The sequence below is a fragment of the Sphaeramia orbicularis genome, chromosome 19 (genome assembly GCF_902148855.1).
Source record: "Sphaeramia orbicularis chromosome 19, fSphaOr1.1, whole genome shotgun sequence".
Taxonomy (NCBI): Eukaryota; Metazoa; Chordata; class Actinopteri; order Kurtiformes; family Apogonidae; genus Sphaeramia; species Sphaeramia orbicularis.
This window is the reverse complement of record NC_043975.1, coordinates 39,750,240-39,767,309: the sequence shown is the minus strand read 5'-3', so window position 1 is coordinate 39,767,309 and position 17,070 is coordinate 39,750,240. Positions and strand designations below refer to the sequence as shown.

The 17,070-nt window shown below is 39.4% G+C and overlaps 2 protein-coding genes across 2 annotated transcripts in view; both read left to right on the top strand.

Moving 5' to 3' along the window:
* Positions 1–1,663: 1,663 nt before the first annotated feature.
* LOC115439434 (piggyBac transposable element-derived protein 4-like) lies at positions 1,664–3,505 on the top strand. The gene has a single exon (XM_030163270.1). It carries the CDS (start codon positions 1,664–1,666, stop codon positions 3,425–3,427), a length of 1,764 nt encoding a protein of 587 aa, XP_030019130.1. The 3' UTR covers positions 3,428–3,505.
* Positions 3,506–4,138: 633 nt separating this feature from the next.
* Positions 4,139–17,070, top strand: part of csdc2a (cold shock domain containing C2, RNA binding a) — a 38,911-nt gene continuing 25,979 nt past the window's right edge. Inside the window, exon 1 of the mRNA XM_030122063.1 lies at positions 4,139–4,345. The gene's annotated coding sequence lies outside the window, so the exon portion shown is untranslated. The remainder of the gene's footprint in view (positions 4,346–17,070) is intronic.

Genomic DNA, 17,070 nt, shown 5'->3' with positions numbered 1-17,070 from the left:
CAGTGGTTTCCTAGCAGCTATTTGACCATGAAGGCCTGATTCACGCAGTCTCCTCTTAACAGTTGTTGTAGAGATGTGTCTGCTGCTAGAGCGCTGTGTGGTATTCATCTGGTCTCTAATCTGAGCTGCTGTTAATTTGCAATTTCTGAGGCTGGTGACTCAGATGAATTTATCTTCAGCATCAGAGGTGACTCTTGGTCTTCCTTTCCTGGGGCGGTCCTCATGTGAGCCAGTTTCGTTGGAGCGCTTGATGGTTTTTGCGACTGCACTTGGGGACACATTCAAAGTTTTTGAAATTTTCTAGACTGACTGACCTTCATTTCTTAAAGTAATGATGGCCACTCGTTTGTCTTTACTTAGCTGATTGGTTCTCGCCATAATATGCATTCTAACAGTTGTCCAATAGGGCTGTCAGCTGTGCATCAACCTGACTTCTGCACAACACAACTGATGGTCCCAACCCCATCAATAAGGCAAGAAATTCCACTAAGTAACCCTGACAAGGCACAGCTATGAAGTGAAAACCATTTCAGGTGACTACCTCTTGATGCTCATCAAGAGAATGCCAAGGGTGTGCAAGGCAGTCATCAGAGCAAAGGGTGGCTACTTTGAAGAAACTAGAATATAAGATATGTTTTCAGTTATTTCACACTTTTTTGTTAAGTACATAATTCCACATGTGTTCATTTATAGTTTTGATGCCTTCAGTGAGAATCTACAATGTAAATAGTCATGAAAATAAAGAAAATTCGAAGAATGAGAAGGTGTGTCCAAACTTTTGGCCTGTACTGTATATATATATATATATATATATATATATATATATATATATACACACATATATATATGATCCACGGGTTCTAGATGTGGTTGTTTTCATGCTGTTGTGTATTTGTGCATGTTGTACTGCATTTGTCCTGCAGTCACCGCCAAATCGTTCTGGCCATTGTATTCCAAAAGTACTAATATCTCCCAAAATATTGGTTCTATCCATTTGCTGTTTTCGTTAGTTTCTTTCTTTGCCCAAAAATGTATAAGTTTGCCAAACTGCAGCATTCAGCTCTTTCAGGATTTTGTGTGAATCCCTGGACACACGCACACAGAGGCTTGGCTTTAATAATATACAGTAGATGTAAAATTTCCATCCAAAAATAGCTCTTTAGATAGTAAATATTGCCGACCAATGTCCTAGACTGTAGGTCTTGCTCTTGTCAGGATATGGCTGGAACTTTTCAAGAGACTAGCCCTCGTAATATGTTGAGGGTCAGTTTGACCCATTTCAGTTTTTGGGTTGACCAAACTACTGGTTATCCTTTCTTTTTCTTCATGAAACTTTGTGACTTTTCCTCATCTAAGGTCATGAACTTGTGTGTGAAATCTGGACACTTTGATGTGTAGTGTAGTGTCTGTGCAGAGTTTGTATACAAAGATGATGTTATGGGTCATTTTGACCCAGACACTTTAATGTGGGTAAGTAGCTGCTCAGATCTAAAATAAACACGTCTCTTTGATTTACTTTATTTTGATTGCCCAATTATTTGTATTTTGATTCCGTTTGAAGAGCCATTCAGACCCAGAGACCAAGGTGTATGTAGAGTAGGAACTTTCTCTCCCTTGTCCTTGTCACTTTTCTCATGTCATCTCTTTGACAAACACACCAAAAATGAGCTCCAGAAGGTTTACTGTTGAAGAGGCTTTATCACAGATTTTGAACTGGGACAGTGATGCAGAGGAAGAGATTTCAGAGACAGAGGACCTTTCAGAGACTGAGGACCTTTCAGAGACTGAGGACAATGCTACTGATGATCCAGATTGTCGATTTTCCTATGATGAGGATGATTCAGAGGACGAGTCTGCTGTTGTCTCTCCATCAGATGAAAACCAAGAAATGCAGCAACCATCATCCACAGAGGGGACATGGACATCTAAAGATGGTAATATAAAATGGTCAACATCACCACAACAAAGCCAAGGCAGACTGTCATCTTCCAATATCATCAAAATGACTCCAGGTCCTACAAGATTTGCTGTTACACGAGTTGATGATATTCAGTCAGCATTTCAGCTCTTCATATCCCCACCAATAGAAAGGATTATACTGGACATGACAAACTTGGAGGGGAGGCGTGTATATCAAGAAAAATGGAAGCCACTGGATCAGACTGACTTGCATGCTTACATCGGAATTCTGGTATTAGCTGGAGTGTACAGGTCAAAGGGAGAAGCAACTGCAAGTTTATGGAATGAAGAGAATGGAAGGCCAATATTTAGAGCAACAATGTCTCTGGAGACATTTCACATGATATCTCGTGTGATCCGATTTGACAACCGTGACACCAGAGCTGGTCGACGTGAAAGAGATAAACTTACTGCAATCAGAGATGTATGGGATAAATGGGTCGAAATTTTACCTTTGTTGTACAATCCTGGTCCCCATGTTACTGTAGATGAGCGCCTTGTTCCATTCAGGGGGTGCTGTCCTTTCCGACAGTACATGCCCAACAAGCCTGCCAAGTATGGCATCAAAATATGGGTAGCCTGTGATGCAAAATCTAGCTATGCATGGAATATGCAAGTGTACACTGGGAAGCTTCCTGGAGGAGCATCTGAGAAGAATCAGGGGATGCGTGTGGTGCTGGAAATGAGTGAAGGGCTGCAAGGTCATAACATTACATGTGACAACTTCTTTACATCCTACCGCCTTGGAGATGAACTGCAGAAGAGAAAGCTGACTATGTTGGGAACAGTCAGAAGAAATAAGCCAGAACGTCCCAGCGAAATTCTGAAGACGCAGGGCAGACCTTTGCATTCCTCAATATTTTTTTTCACTGAGACAGCAACAGTTGTTTCATACTGCCCAAAGAGAAACAAAAATGTTCTTGTAATGAGCGCAATGCACAAAGATGCATCTTTGAGCACAAGAAAAGACATGAAGCCACAAATGATCCTGGACTACAACTCCACCAAAGGAGGAGTAGACAATCTGGACAAAGTCACAGCAACATACAGCTGTCAGCGCAAGACTGCCCGTTGGCCCTTGGTGATTTTCTACAACATCGTGGACGTGTCTGCTTACAATGCCTATGTCCTGTGGACTGAAATCAACCAGCAATGGAATGCCAGCAAATTGTACCGACGTCGACTTTTCTTGGAAGAACTCGGCAAAGCACTTGTGACTCCCAAGATCCAGAGGCGAGCCAGGCCAGCTCAATCCCCAGCAGCTGCAGCTATCATTGAAAAGGTCAAGCTCAGATCATCCAACCAATCTGCAATGGATCCAGTGGATACAGGTGTAAAGAAGCAAAAAAGATGCCAGGTATGTTCCTCCCGAGAGGACAGTAAAACAACTACCTCTTGTGTGAAATGCAAGAATTACATCTGCAGAAAGCACACAGTTACATTCTGCCCATCATGTGGAGAACACTGAAATGTTGAGCATTGAAAGTCTGAAAAAATGGACAAGTTAAATGAAAAAAAATTTGTTCGTGAAGATGAAAAGTTTAACAAAATAGTTCTTAAATTTAGTCTTGGAATTTAAAAATGTATTGTATGTCTTGTTTCTAAATGTTTATATAATATAAAATAAAGTTGTTATTGGTTTAACCAGTTTTTTTGACTGTTTTGAGTGGATTTACACAGTACGGGTCAAAATGACCCGCAACATAATCAATGTAATTTTTTTTTTAAACATAATACGAGGGCTAGAGGAGTCTTCATCTGAAAATTAAGTGTTGGTAACATTTTAACAACTCTGAAAAATGTCATGATTAAATCTCAGTTATGCAACCCTATGTTTATCTATGTTAATATTTTCTTTAACCTTTCCCCGTTTTTTAAATCTTCAAAAGCCTTCCTGATGCTGTATTTTGCACTAAGATCATACTGTAAGAATCACAAAGACTAGGCCTGACTTTACAGAACAAATACAGATCCAAACATAGTCAGCCTTGTGTGACGAAATGACTCCTCATTCCAAACCCCGTTCCAACTTAAGACTGTAAAACCCTCTCCCCTCATTGATTAGGACAAAGAATGGGCTGTAGTGTGAGCTTAAGCCTGCTGTTTGTTTTTTTTTTTCCTTTTGTTTTGTTTTTTGTTTTTTGGAGCTCAGTCACCGGTCCCCCTCCCCCTCCCCCTCCCCCCCCCATCTCCGCTCTGCCTCCTTTTTATTTGCTGCGTGGCTCCATCCCGCCTGCATCCATACCAAGACCCGCGGAGTCATTCAACACGTCCCCGTCCCAGCTTTCGGATTTTTTTTTTTTTTACATAATTGCCTTATATCACGTCCGGATCGGGGCCGTGACATCTGGCGTTTGGACCCACGGCATTGATCGGCGCCTTCACTGTAAGTAAATCTACTCATAGATCGGCTTTATGGGGGGATTTCGTCGCGTGGCTTTCACACGAAACGAGTCTTTGATTCTGTCAGTGTCCCTGTATTGTCACATCTCTAACTATTAGCTCAAATATATCATTTGGATTGCCGTTTTTGTCTATTCGTGTCCCATTATGGTGTGAGATGATGCGATCGGAGCACCGTTTGCTTCTTGTCAATGTGAGAATGTTCTGGAAACAATCCGCCTCCAGGGCTTTTTACTGAATTATTTCGGCTCTTTTCCAGCCTCGTATTGAAATAATGAGAGTTAAATAGGAGGTTTGCGGCTGATCTGAGGTGTGGGGTCGTGTGTGTGCTGTGTCGTGGACTTGACGTGTCTCCCATACTGACGTAGGACCACAGCCAGTCTCAGTGCCCTGCTTTCACACAGGGAGCAGCTTTTGGCCTTTTGTCTGTCTTTCCAAAGCTCCTTTTCCAGCCCCTTCCTTCCTCCGGCTCCATCTCTGATTTAACTGTACTTAACATCCTCCAGATTAAACGTCTGATCAGCTCTCCGGACACAGAGGAAGCATCCCAGACTCGTTCTACATATTTGATGGGCTACCCTCATCATAAGTGGGCTAATGAAAGAGCTGACCAGGCTGCTCAATTATTTAGGCTGCATGTTTATGCCTTGTCATCCATCACTTCACACGGGGTCAGTCTTCCTCCTGGACTGCCATTATGACACATATCAATGTATCAAAATTCCTGCTATCTAACACGCAGGTGTCAAATATAAGGCCCATGGGCCAAAACCAGCCCGCCAAAGGGTCCAGTCCGGCCAGTGGGATGAACGTTTGAAAATTGTAAAAAAAAATTACACTAACGATAGTAACAATCAGGGGCGTTGAAAACTGTGTTTAAGGCCATTCATATTCCCCATACAGACCAATATGATCTAAAGTGGATCAGACCATCCCTGCTTAGACTGTTGCCCCCACGACCCGGCCCCGGATGAAAATGGATGGATGGATGGATGGATGAATGGATCAGACCAGTTAGATACTATTATAATAACCTATAGCCTAAATAATGATGACTCCAGATTTTACTCTTGTTTTAGTGTAAAAAGTAAAATTCTGTAAAATGTTGACATTTACAAACTGTCCTTTCGCAAAAAATGTGAATAGCCTTGTAGAAGCGAATAACTTAATAAATTTGCCATTTTTAAAATGTAATAGGCCAATAATGTAATAACTGGCCAATAACATAATAAAAGTCCTGAACCGATAATGTAATAACTTTTGACCAATAACATAATATATTATTACGTTATTGGCCAGTTATTACATTATTGGCCTTTTACATTTTTAAAATGGCAAACTTATTACGTTATGGGCCATTATTACGTTATCGATTGTTGTTGCGTTATTGGCTTCTACAAGCCTGAACAAATATGAACAGCCTGGAATGTCTTAAGAGGAGTAAGTGCAATTTTAACAATATTCTGCCTGTTACTGAATACATAGGGATAAATGCCTCTGAAATGGTCAAGAGTAGAAGTATAAAGCTACTTAAAATACAGGCACTGCAAAGTTGCATTAGTAGAAGTACTTATTTACATTCCACCATTGCTTTTCTGTATAAAAGTCTCTAAAATCTATGACAAACTGAGGCCAGGACCTTTGTTTTTTTGTGCTCTTTTGGCATGTATCTGGAAGTAACAGGAGTCTGTTCTCAGACAGGGAACCAGTTTTACTACATGGAAAACTTTTCCTTCTCAAATCCCATCCCTCTATACTCAGGAAATATTACAATTTTTTTAATGTAAATTTATAAATATCAAGATGGTCAACAGAGTAGTTATATGCCCTACAGCCATGAATTTTTCAGAACTAAACAGTCTTTTTAACATTATCCATCCCCATTACCCAAATGTTTAATATGATACCATAAAATCATAACTAAAAGCAGCCTGAAACACAATTATTATTATTGATTCACTCAAAGTAACACCGATTAAGTGCCATTATCACATTTTCCGCTTGTGATTTGTACCATCTCAACACAACATAATATACACTGGGGTTGATATTATACCAAGCACAAGTACGTAAGTAGGAAATACTAGGTTTGTAAAGCTTGTACAATGTGCTACATAGATTCTGTAATCCAGCTAGATCCATCTGTAAATCTATCATTGTATACACACATTTTCTGATGTATTTAGTACAGTAGATCAGGTAAAAATCATTCCTTTCATATAAAAGCCTGTATAAAAGCAGGACACACGTAATTCGACACCTCTGGTGGCAGGCATTTTGATTTTCAAGATATCTGCCATCGAAGTACAATTCTCAGTATCTCAGCTTTCAGACAGCATAAATGCATGATCTGAATGTCTAAACCATTTTTTTCTAACCCAAGGAACTCAATAAATACAGTGGGAATAATATATAAAAACTTTTTAGTTGATATGAATGTAAATTTTTTTTTTTTTTTTTTTGCATTACTGCCTTTGAAAAACCTATATGCCAGTATATTAACCCTATATGATACCTTGCTTTGACTGCTTGGTCCATGACTAGGGCTGGGTACCATGGCCAATTTCCATAATCGATTCGATTTCGATTCGTAAGGTTCTGAATCGATTAATCACGATTCGATTTGATTCAATCCATTATCGATTCGATTCAGTATTAATTGATTGATTCAGATTAATTTAGTGATATCAAAGTACAATTTTGAGTTGTAACCTGATTGTTTGACTACCGCAGTCATGTAACACATCAATACTGGTATCAATATTGATATTAGAAAGGAAATAAATACGACATTTCAGCAGGAAGTAGCTGAATCTGCTCTTAAATAATGAACGGGACAGAAACATTGCCGTGTGTGTGTGGAGGGGTGCGCTCTGTGATTGTTGGTCGGAGCGGGGGGGGGTGCGCGCACTCCGTTATGGGGGGGGTAGCAGCATAGCGGTCGGACATTGTCCTTTACTATTCCTCTAACTTCGTACTCAGCCATAGGTGATAGTATAAATCCAAGTTATTATTCTAAGAACGACCGGCTTCCGTGCCTCGGAGAACCTCCAGGCGGCCAGTTCCTTCACACTGTGGGTTTGAGTTTGAGGCCAGGGGGACCTCCAGCGGAGGAGTTTTCAATGAGGGGTTGGCAAAACGGAGTTGGCCACACTTCCGTGTACTCCCGGTCCTGCTCTGAAAAATCGATCTCATCCACTATTAATCAATTACGCAAAATTAAAACGAAATCGATCTAAGATCGATTAAATCGATTTTTTTACCCAGCCCTATCCACAACAGTGCCTCAAAGGTCAGCTTGTCATCTAGAATAGTTACTATATACTAGGTTTCTGTCTCTACTGGTGGATCCTTAATAATATAGTTATTATGGATAGAGGTTGAACAATATGGGCCAATGCCCATATCGGTGATTTTTAAAATTTGGTCAGCTGATGGCTGACATCAACAGCTGATTTTTAAGGCCGATATTTAAGGCCAGTTTTTTTTGTTTGTTTTTTTTTCTTTGTTAAAGCACATTGACTGTAAAATACAGTTGAAACACTCAGATAATTAAGATTTTTTATGCAGCAATATAAATGAAATTATTAATATGTATACACATAGTACTCTTTCAACATTTATTGAACTTCAAGTGCTGCTCACACACTTGCCTGATCTAATATCTTATAACATTTTTACTACTGATGAAATATCTGCTTTAAAAAAATTTTTAAGGCCGATGGCCAAGGTTGAAAAAAATCAATATATCAGCCTGATATATCGCCCGGCTGCAATATTGGTCTACCTCCAATTACAGATAGAATGTTTCAACCACAATACTCTTCCTCAGACATCTGACAAAACTACAACATTAGCACTCAATCTCTAAAGGTGAAATATCACTTGTTGTTGATTGGTACCTGTCAAAATAGTAATAAAAATATGTGAAGTCATTACATATAAGTTACAATACCTAGATGGTACATAAAGAGAGAACACAATACAGACAAAGAAAAAAGAACATGCAAGTGTCTCTGTCTATTCATCAATTACTATAGGGACAGCTTAAGTAACACCATAGATGAAAATGAATGTTAAGTGAAAACTAATAACACACAAACAACTCTATTTCTGAAAGCATGATATGGCATTAAGTCTCAGGGAAATTATGATCCTTACTGAGGCTGTTATGGGCTTAGAGGTCTAGTGTGTGAGATTTAGGAGGATTTAACAGGATCTAACTGTAGAGACAGAACATAATGTTCACTAGTATATTTTCATTGGTGGCTTATCGCACAAAAATAAGAATATTTGAGTTTTTCTCTCCTTTAAGTTAGCTTTTTGTATCTGCCGTGTTTCTTCAGTACACAGCAAATATGGGAATGTTAAAATCTCAGTGACAGTGTTAAATAGAGAGTGTTGGTGTTGTATTGACAACACATTGCTATAAAATAACATTGCCTGTATGGTGGCAATCTAACTACAAAAAATGCCACTTGGGGGATTTTGGAGACGTTTCCAACTCATGATGGTATGTAAAAATAAGGTCTGCCATGGATGTGCGTTTAATATTTTATTTACTTGCAAATCTTAAAAAACACCTACAAAAGGGCTGAATGACTTAAAATGAGCACATATACAAAAAGACAAAAAATACTAACAACACCCATTCAGACGGTCACACACACAGGCACGGTTAAAAAAACTGTGTGGCTTCCAATGTCTCAAATTCCCTCCTTTGATCACTTGTGTCTCCCTCATATAACCTCTGCCAGGCTGATTGCTACCTATGCCCACAGGTGTGCAGGTGACGCTAGCAGCCAAGTGCCTCACCACAAATACACGCCCACTTTCACACATACAAACACACACATGCAGCACAAATCTAAACTGGCTACAACAGCTTGTGTTACCTTTGACAAGTAAATGTTGTCAAATCAGAGTGTTTTTAACATTGATGTAAATTTAACCCTGATTGGGGTAGATCAAGCCATGCCCTCACGTAACAGTTCTACACTCACACCAGAATAAGCAAGGCCACATTGACTTATGATGTTTCAAAATGGCCACTTAAAGAACAGGTGGTCTGGCTGATTACGCCTTCAACTACATTGATGGAAGAGATTAAACACACCTGTGGAGCCTGACTGCTCCGGGAAATTTAAAATAAGGTACCGTGACAGAAGGGAAGGATTGAGAATTTCTAAAGATCAAAGAACAGGGCTACAGGCTATCTTTGCTTGACTCCTTCAAGGAGAGAAAGAAAATAAAAGGCAAAGCTTTGAAGACTTAAGGCATGGGAGTAGAGTGTTATTTTTGATACTGTATCTCAACATCAACAGTAGTGTAGTGGTGTTACTTTTTAACAATGAAGAGTGTTTAACCAACTAAAACTGGGTGTTAATCTTTTAACATTTTCAAAAGTGTTACCTTGACACTGTACAGTTTGGACACATTAGACATTTTGCAAGTGTTAATGTCAACACTGTGGTTGTTAAATTAACACTGGCATTCTTTGCAGTGTAGCTGAGAACAGATTTCCTTCATGTGTTTTTGAGTGGTAAAGTGCATTAGCATCTACTAGGTTTGGAGTTATTGTCCTGTTAAAAAAGCCCAGGGTGGACGAAACAAAGGAACTAAGGATGTTTTTGGTGTTTTGTTTTTTTTTTGGCCAACATAGGAGAGGATGAGGGGTGTTTAGTTGGTCTCAAACTCCAACTTCCCTTCCAGGTTGCACCTAAGGTCACATCTTAAACCAGTGGTTCCCAACCTTTTTTGGGTCGTGACCCCATTTTAACATCACCAATTTCTGGCAACCCCAGACTTTCAACACGGAGACTTTTTTTTTTGCTAAAATTAATCAGTTTTTGATCATGTAATAGTTTGCTATACTATGTTGCAAACAAATGTTAATTTGAGATGACATTTTGACTATATAATGTATATTATTATGGACAGAGGCAGAAAAGCCAGGTTAAGATAACTGCACAAAGTGAGAATTCTATTTTTCTTGGTCAGGATATGTACAGTCAGTTGAGCTTGTATTTACAAGGCTACAAATTAATACTGAACAAACAATAACTCTATGAATTATGAAAGGTCTTGGTTTGCCGACATGTTCTCTGTGTGCTATCTCAAAATGTCTTTTTAGCTTGTTGGGTTTCATACTCTCAGCAGACAGCATGCTAGCACATAGCAGACATTTCGGCTTTTTCTTGTTGCTTTCAATGATGATGGTAAATCCATACCGAAGGAAACTTTTGTCATATTTTTTGGTGTGTGTGTGTGTGTGTGTGTGTGGAGGGGGGGGGGGGGGTTATTTCAGGAAAATTTTCAGATTCAACTTTAGCCCTGATTTTCTGATGCAACAAGATGTTCTAAGCACTCCTGTGTAATTTTTTTTTTTTTTTAATTTTCATCCAAAACCCCACCACCATCATCACCACCACCCTGAAAATTACTTTTTCAACCCTGAAAACGTGGGTTTTTTGGTCACTTTCAAACCCTCTTCACTTTTGATAAAGTACAATGTAGCAATATGCTCATGCTGGGCCCTTAAATGTTTTTTTGTGAGACATGTCATGTCTTCAGAGTGCTTTGCACTACAAAAGGTGTGGTGTCAAGGTCAAATTATAGGTCAAAGGTCACCCAAATGGTCAAAAATGCATATTTCATGGAATTAAGCTGTTAGTGTGGGTTCCTCCAAATGTTGGGCTCAGGTTCTCTCCTCATAACGCATCTATTGACCACAAACAACTTCCATTCAATAAGACACACTCAACAGAACTATTTACTCAATGTATTATCCGTATAGACATGTCAAAAAGAACAAACAGTAGTTTCACAGGACTTTGACATTTACATGTATATGCCCTGTTGTGGGCGACACAGTCCTGGGTTCAATTCCAACACCAGTCGATAGGGGTGGGACCTTTCTGTGTGGAGTTTGCATGTTCTCCCCGTGTCTGCGTGGGTTCTCTGCAGGTGCTCTGGCTCCTCCCACCATCCAAACACATGCACTGATATGTTAATGAGTTAATCTAAATTGCCCATAGCTGTGAATGTGAGAGTGATTGTTTGTCTCTATATGTTCAGCCCTGAGATGAACTGGTCACATGTCCAGGGTGAACCCTGCCTTCACCCATAAATAGCTGGGATAGGCTCCAAGCGACCCCCGTGACCCTAGTGAGGATAAAGCAGGTTCAGAAAATGAATGAATAAATGTCCCGTTGCAATACTTGTTGCTCCATGACAATGGGTTGTAATGTAGCGTTAGTGATGGGCAACACAGTGGTGCAGTGGATAGCACTGGTGCCTCACAGCAAGAAGGTCCTGGGTTCAATTCCAACACCAGTCGATGGGGGTGGGACCTTACTGTGTGGAGTTTGCATGTTCTCCCCGTGTCTGTGTGGGTTCTCTCCAGGCACTCTGGCTTCTCCCACCATTCAAACACATGCACTGATAGGTTAATTGGTTAATCTAAATCCCCCATATGTGAGAGTGGTTGTCTGTCTCTATATGTCAGCTCTGCGATGAACTGGCGAAATGTCCAGGGTGTACCCCGCCTTCGTGCATAAGTAGCTGGGATAGGCTCCAAGCGACCTAGTTCAGGACGGGTTCAGAAAATGAATGAATGAACTGTTAGTAATTCCCGCCAAAATGTGAGCTAGTGTTTCCCACCACACTAATGGTGGCAAATTCAAATGGAATGTACATGTTGCAGTATTTTGTCTTTAATGTGGCTTTGAAAGGGCCAAAGGCCTTGGTGGATCCAACCAGGAAACCAGAGGGAAGAGAACTGAGGACATATTTGATCAAATGTGGAAATGTATGAATTTTACAAAAAAACTAGGCATTTCGGTGACCTTTAACCTACAACATGACCTTGACATTAGACTTTTCATAGTACAAAGTACTCTTACAATACAATATGGCGCTTACAAGATCATTGAATGGCCCATCATGAACATATTTATACATTGCACTAGACAAAAGAGTGGAGAAGCTGTGAAAGGTGTGATTTTCAGAGTTAAAAAAGTAATTTTCGGGGTGGGGGGGTTTGGACGAAAATTTCAAAAAAGTTACACAGGAGTGCTTAGAACATCTTGTTGCATCAGAAAATCAGAGCTAATGTGGTATTTGATATTAAGCCCCCCCTATTGGTGTCTGCTTCGTCTTGTCTTAGCAGGGCCAGGTGAGCGAAGAAATCTTTCCATTCTTTGTTCGGTCCAATTTTCTGACTACCGGTTGAAGTGTAGTAATGCACACGGTTACATGATTGGGTCAATCAAGATATGTCCTCTCAGTAGGGATGTAATGATATGAAAATTTCATATCACGGTTATTGTGGCCAAAATTATCACAGTTATCATTATTATCACGGTATTGTTGAAATGTGATCAAAATGTTCGAAAAGTACTAATACACACACTGAAATAATACAACCAAGTTGTATTTTGAAAAAAACTAATCAAGTAACATGCACAATGTACTTTCTGTTGCAGAAACATTCAAGTAATAACATGTAAACAACAAACATACAAATGTGCATTAAAGTTGGCACCTTATGGACACAAGAGATATCTGCACCAGGGGTGGGAACTGATAGGATTTGATCAATATCAATGCCATTATCAGTTTTGCTTATCAATCCAATTCCTTATCAATTCTCCTATTGATTCCTGTGGTGTTTTTGAGTGTGGGGAAAAAGTAGTTGGACAGGTCATAGTGGAATTTGTTTGAACATTTTCCAGATCAAATCATTCACAGTGTCACACATATACACTATTGTACACATAAACAGAAAGTGAAACACAATCATATTTTCCTGAACTATTTAATGAGCAAATGTAAATATTCTGAAAGAATGAGGATTTTAAACATGTTGGGCTGATCTGACCCAGACTGGTCAGTGGTTCACTCCAGGTCAGTGACAGACAAACCACAACAGTGTCATATGGTCCAGTTCCTCTGGTGGTCAGTCACTGGATTTACTGTTGAATGTCCTTCAGTTCATGAAGCCTCCTCTCCTTTGGTTTTTACACATATCATGTGTCTTTGTACAGTTGAAGCTCACTCATTTGGGCTCATTTGAACTGACATGAGTTTGTCCTGAGTATCTATATTCAGACGGTTTCAGTGTTAGGGCCGGGAAGGGGTTAACACTAGCGAGGATCGGGTCTGTGCGCTCGCTTGCTAGGATGGACCGAGTCCATGTGCGTGCTTGTTCGGACCGACTCGCAGTCGGACGGACTGGGTCCGTGCGTTCGCTCCGACAGACTGGGTCCGTGTAGGAGCCCCTATCCCCAAATCTCTGGAGCTCTGTCCGTGAAGGTGCCTTCCACCATGTTTCCAGAGGCCAAACATTACAAACTGCGCACACGCCTGGAGTGCTGCTGCTTCTTCAGGAAATGAACAGTACCATGAGTTTTCTAGGTGAGGTAATCGAACACGGTTATCATAATAATTAGAATCTAAACGGTAATACTAACTGTTGGAAATTTTACTGCGGTTTATCATTATACCGGCTACTGTTATTTCCCTACCTCTCTGATATTATATCCAGCATTTTTTTTTAACTTGATTTTTATCAGGAAATGTGTGTGGTGTTTTAATTATCATGAAATATATATTGAATCATTAAAAGATATTTTTTATCAGTTATTTTTTATTTTTTCCCAATTACTTGAAATTTCAGGCGACCCCACATGGGGTTTCGACCCCAAGGTTGAAGAGCACTTTCTTAAACCTTTAGCTATTAGGTGTATCCAAAAACTTCACATTTTATGTTTCTGCGTCCCTCTGCATTCACGTTTTGTTACCTAAATTCTCAAATGCATGCATTTTGCCTTAAAAAGTATACTGTTAAGTGTTCAGCTATACACAATCAAAGGTTTTAACCCTGACAGACCTAAACAACCACCAGAGACCAAAAGCATGTACTTACCTATACTTACCTATTTTCATTGTCATCTGTAATGACCCATTTGGACGTTCAGAGACTCCATAGTGAACATGGAAACAATGTAATGTTCAGCTACATTGATTCATCAATAGAGCCTGTGTAGTTTGACAAATGACAATAGCTGTAAATCAGTTAGGAAAGGTCAAATGTCAAGAAGACTTCATTTGGATTACCAAATGTTATAGATGTGGCAGTCCAGTCGAAATGGCCATTTGAGCATGTATATGATGATGATTCATACTCACATTTGTTCACTTTTTATTATTATTTTTAAATCTCTTCTTGGGTTTAAAGGCTTACACACACACACACACACACACACACATTTCTATATTTAGACCAGGGGTGTCAAACTCAGATCCTCGAGGGCCGATATCCTGCATGTTTTAGATGTTTCCCTCTTCCAGCACACCTGACGGTCATTATCAGGCTTCTGCAGAGCTGGATGATAGGCTTATCATTTGAATCAGGGATGTTGGAAGAGGGAAACATCTAAAACATTCAGGATACCAGCCCTTGAGGATCTGAGTTTGACACCCCTGATTTAGACTGAGGATCATGAAACCTAAAGAGTGTGATATTAAAAGGAGCCAGTGGGATTTACAGACACGCTGAGCTCATCATCCTGTGTCAAACACCCAGCCTGCAGATATGACATCAATACGAAGCTTTACTGCTGATAACCCGAATAACACATCCAGATGCATCTGTGTGCAGCTAAATCAGGTGTCAGACAGTGTAATGTTGTAGTGCTTTAACCCTTCACATGCACACACAGCTCTACACAGAGCTGTGTGGTGATGATCTATGATATACATATCATCACTCCTGTTTACTCTGAATACAGACTATACAGTATGATGAGCAATCCTGTTATGCAGGGGTGTCAAACATGCTGCCTACAGGCCAAAAGCAGCCCACTAAAGGGTCCAATCTGACCTGTGTGATGAATTTGTAGAAGAAATTAAGAGTAAAATTAAATGAAAATGTTTACATTTACAACTACTCTTTCACAAAAAATGTGAATCACCATTACAACCTGGAATGTCTTAAGCACAATATGATCTCAGGTGGATCAGACCAGTAAAATACTATCATAGTGACCTATAAATAATGACAACTCCAGATTTTTCTCTGTTTTGGTGTAAAAAAAAATATTACATGAAAAAGTTTATGACCTAAATAACTTCAACTAATATAAACAACCTGAAATTTCTTATAAAAAATAAGTGCAATTTTAACGATATTCTGCCTGTTACTAAATGTTTTGTATATTTGTAGAGCCACTGTGATCTGTAAGCTATAATGCACATGTGTAAATGATAAACTGAGACATAATATTGTTAAAATGCACTTATTTTTCTTAAGAAATTCCAGGTTTTCATGGTAGCTCATGTTATTCACATTTTTTTAAAGGATACTTTGTAGATGTAAACATTTTCATTGTGTAATTGTACTTCTTTCACTCTAAGACATAGTGAAGAGGCTGTAGTGGATGTCAATGTATCGTGAATTTAACAGAATGAAGTGTGATGAGGACAGTTGAGGCCTTCTGGGACAGGACTGTTATTTACATCAACACGGGACATTTTCAGTGCTGGTGCAATCACAGTCTATGGCTCACAAATTAATTGTTTTACTATTTCACAACAATTTCCAGCTCTTGTGTGTCTGGCTGTTGTTTCAAGAAACAAGGAAAATATCCACTTTAGAACCGATGTTTAGGCTATTACAGCTATTGATTCTTTTCAGAGCTCATGTCTGAGTCTGTTCTGCTATTTTGCAGTGATCGATATGTTGTACCATATTTGAGTAACCTTTTTCATGAAGTGTTAAACTACTACTCAACTACATCTCAGTGGCAAAAAATTACACATTGTACTCCACTCTGGCAGCTCTCGTTCCTTTTCACATGACAGTTTTTCATCTGCTTCCAAACCAGCTGAAATCAAATATGTGCAAATGTGTTGATATTGAATGTGATGAACTGGAGGATAAAGTGTTCATTTACTGGTTGAGTTTAGTTGAGTTTCAGATCCACTAACTTAAGCTAAATGAAGCACTGAAAAACCCTATTTGATTCATATGAAAATACACTGTCACCAAGATGAAACATGCCTGCTTTATGAGCTCATAAAAGCTTGACTTTTTAAAGATATGTGCTTCTCATAGGACAGTGATGCTACAAACATGATCGTTTTATAGAATAAGAAGCATTGCTAAAGACAAAACTACCCAACAGTTTATAAAGACAATAAAATGAGCTCAGCCTTAAACATGTATAGCAGTAAAATTTCACATGCACATCAATGTAGCTGTAAAATAAATAAAAAAAATACTCAGATGTTATAGGAAAACACTGACATTGGACATTTATGTAAAGAATTTGACACCTTCTTCCGCCCTTGTGGGGTATTTCTGTAACCTGCTGAGTCTGACTGAATATTTTGCACCAGCACTCAATACTCTGTTGAGTGTTTGTGCAAATTGGTGCAATTGGTAATTATTCTAGCACCAGTTTAATTACCAACTGGTAATTATATTAGCACTAGCTCCTCTACTTTTTAACAGTTCAAGTTCAGTTTGCTGTGCATCCCTGTGTCTCCCCCTACTACACCCCTTCTCCCCCACTCTCTCTCTCTCTCTCTCTCTCTCTCTCTCTCTCTCTCTCTCTTCCTTTACCCTCTCTCTTTAACCCCAACTGGTCAAGGCAGATGACCATCCTGCAGGAGTCAGGGTCTACTCGAGGTTTCTGCCTGTTA

What these genes read in the sequence shown, in the direction of transcription:
- LOC115439434 (XM_030163270.1), top strand. Translation starts at nt 1,664, where the DNA reads ATGAGCTCCAGAAGGTTTACTGTTGAAGAGGCTTTATCACAGATTTTG.